Source organism: Mastomys coucha, unplaced genomic scaffold (assembly GCF_008632895.1).
Source record: "Mastomys coucha isolate ucsf_1 unplaced genomic scaffold, UCSF_Mcou_1 pScaffold16, whole genome shotgun sequence".
NCBI classification, from domain to species: domain Eukaryota; kingdom Metazoa; phylum Chordata; class Mammalia; order Rodentia; family Muridae; genus Mastomys; species Mastomys coucha.
In genome coordinates, this window is record NW_022196898.1 from 18,993,982 (window position 1) to 18,996,063 (window position 2,082).

Below are 2,082 nucleotides of genomic sequence, written 5' to 3' on the forward strand. Positions count from 1 at the left end.
ACAAAAGGTTGCGTTCATTCTGCAACGGGGTTCCCGTGCACGCCTTACTCTTTGATTTCTTCCAAACTGTTGGACGTAGGAGAATGAATAAAGCCGCAGTACCGGGCCACTCCTAATCCTACTCACGCACAAAGAATGTCCCCTTTGAGCTACTGTGATACCTGCTGGCTACTCCCACAGATTCTTCAGGATTGGCTGGGACTGCAAATAAAACACTGTTTGCCTATAATCAAGTTGATAAGCTACAGTATAACGAAGACAGGCACCTGTTCGCAGGCTACAACTGTGGCACTTTACTCTCCTTTCCTAAACGTTTACATCCAAGACCTGAAAAGGACACATTGTTTCAGGCCAAAAGAAACAATCTTTAAGGAAGAAAAAGCCTAAAATGGGTCTACTGAACTCTAAAAACCCCCAAAGCAAGCAAGCCCACATTCTTCTGCTGGGACTTGACTCAGCTGGGAAATCCACCCTGCTTTACCGGTTAAAGTTTGCCGAGACTCTTGCGACCATCCCAACCATCGGCTTCAACGTGGAAATGGTCCAGCTGCAGAGCAGTCTTACACTCACTGTGTGGGATGTTGGAGGACAGGAGAAGATGCGAACTGTCTGGGACTGCTACTGTGAGAACGCGCACGGGCTGGTGTACGTGGTGGACTGTTCCGAAGGCAAAAAGCGACTGGAGGACTCTCGCAAAGAGTTCAAGCACATTTTGAGGAACGAGCACATCAAAAACACGCCGGTCGTCATATTAGCCAACAAACAAGACTTGCCAGGAGCGCTGAGCGCTGAAGACATCACCAGGATGTTCAAGGTGAAGAAGCTGTGCAGCGACAGGAACTGGTATGTGCAACCCTGCTGTGCAGTCACAGGAGAAGGGCTGGATGATGGCTTCAGGAAATTGACTGAGTTTGTAAAAAGCCACCGGAGGACAAGAGAGACCTTAGCAATCTTCAAACAGAAATGAGACAATGATGAAGTGGAAATGGGAATTCTGTTTTATTTCCCATTTAAAGGGGGAACAACAACAACAACAACAACAACAACAACAACAACAACGTAAGTTGCTGAGTCGGCAAACTTTTCCGGATTTGTTTTTCCCACCCTGCTCAGCTTAAGAAAGAGCTTTATAAGCAAACTGTGGGGTAATGATCATTGAAACGGAAGAATTTATATTTTGTAAAGGTTAACGTGTTGGGTGATTTGAAAGTCATATTCAGAGTCGGATAAATGTTTATTAATTTTGTATGATCACTAAAGTTTAAATAGCTGTCTCCTTATATAGTCAGGATTTTTTTCATGTAGTTCCCAGATGTTACAGGAATTGAATTTCCACCCTGTTCTTGGGTAGTAATTGAGTGGTGAGAAAATAACAAAAAGAAGCTTAAATTGTGGATGTTAACCTTTTGAAAATCTTTGTTTTGTAACAGATACCCAAATGCTGTCAGCTTTTTGAAATCTATTGTTGGTAACTTCCTTTATCTTTTAAAAAAAATATTTTTTTTTAATGAATTCTTTGAGCATTTCATATAATGTGTATTGAAACACACATACCCCTCCCTCTCTCAGATCAGTGCCCAGAGGGAATATTGTCCTGCAGGGTAACCTCTGAGTTTAGCGTTCCACATTCTGCAGCAGCCTCGGGACCAGCTTCAGTGGAGCTCAGCAGCCTCATTACCCAGGAACTCAGGTGCTCTTGATACTGACCAAGCAGGAAGCCAGGCCAGACTTTGTTCTCAGAGACCGTGCAGTTCTCTGGGACCTGGAGCACAGCAGTACATGCGGCCTGTTATCGCATGAGAGACACCCAGGCAAACAGGAAACACTTCTTAGGAGACATGGAACTAAAGGAGGGGTATCTAATTACCAGGGACCCCACACAGGTGTATGCTAGTCAAGAAAATGTACCCTAGTTAGATGAATCTCCAAAGCCATCATGACCAAGAGAAGGGGTGGGTGGGTGGCTGGAGGGCGAGCAGCAGAGCAGCGGAGGGTGGAGCTGGACTCTCCAGGAGAGGAGCAGAGCTAGCAGAGAGGCTCTGTAGCTAACACTCTCATCTTCTCCACTCCAGCCAGCCTCCT

At 45.4% G+C, this 2,082-nt stretch overlaps 1 protein-coding gene across 1 annotated transcript; it reads left to right on the top strand.

The window, feature by feature from the left end:
- The first annotated feature begins 388 nt into the window (after window positions 1-388).
- Arl14 (ADP ribosylation factor like GTPase 14) lies at window positions 389-967 on the top strand. The gene has a single exon (XM_031376022.1). It carries the CDS (start codon window positions 389-391, stop codon window positions 965-967), a length of 579 nt encoding a protein of 192 aa, XP_031231882.1.
- The last annotated feature ends 1,115 nt before the right edge of the window (window positions 968-2,082 follow it).

Coding starts and splice junctions, on each gene's coding strand:
- Arl14 (XM_031376022.1), top strand. CDS start 389: ATGGGTCTACTGAACTCTAAAAACCCCCAAAGCAAGCAAGCCCACATT.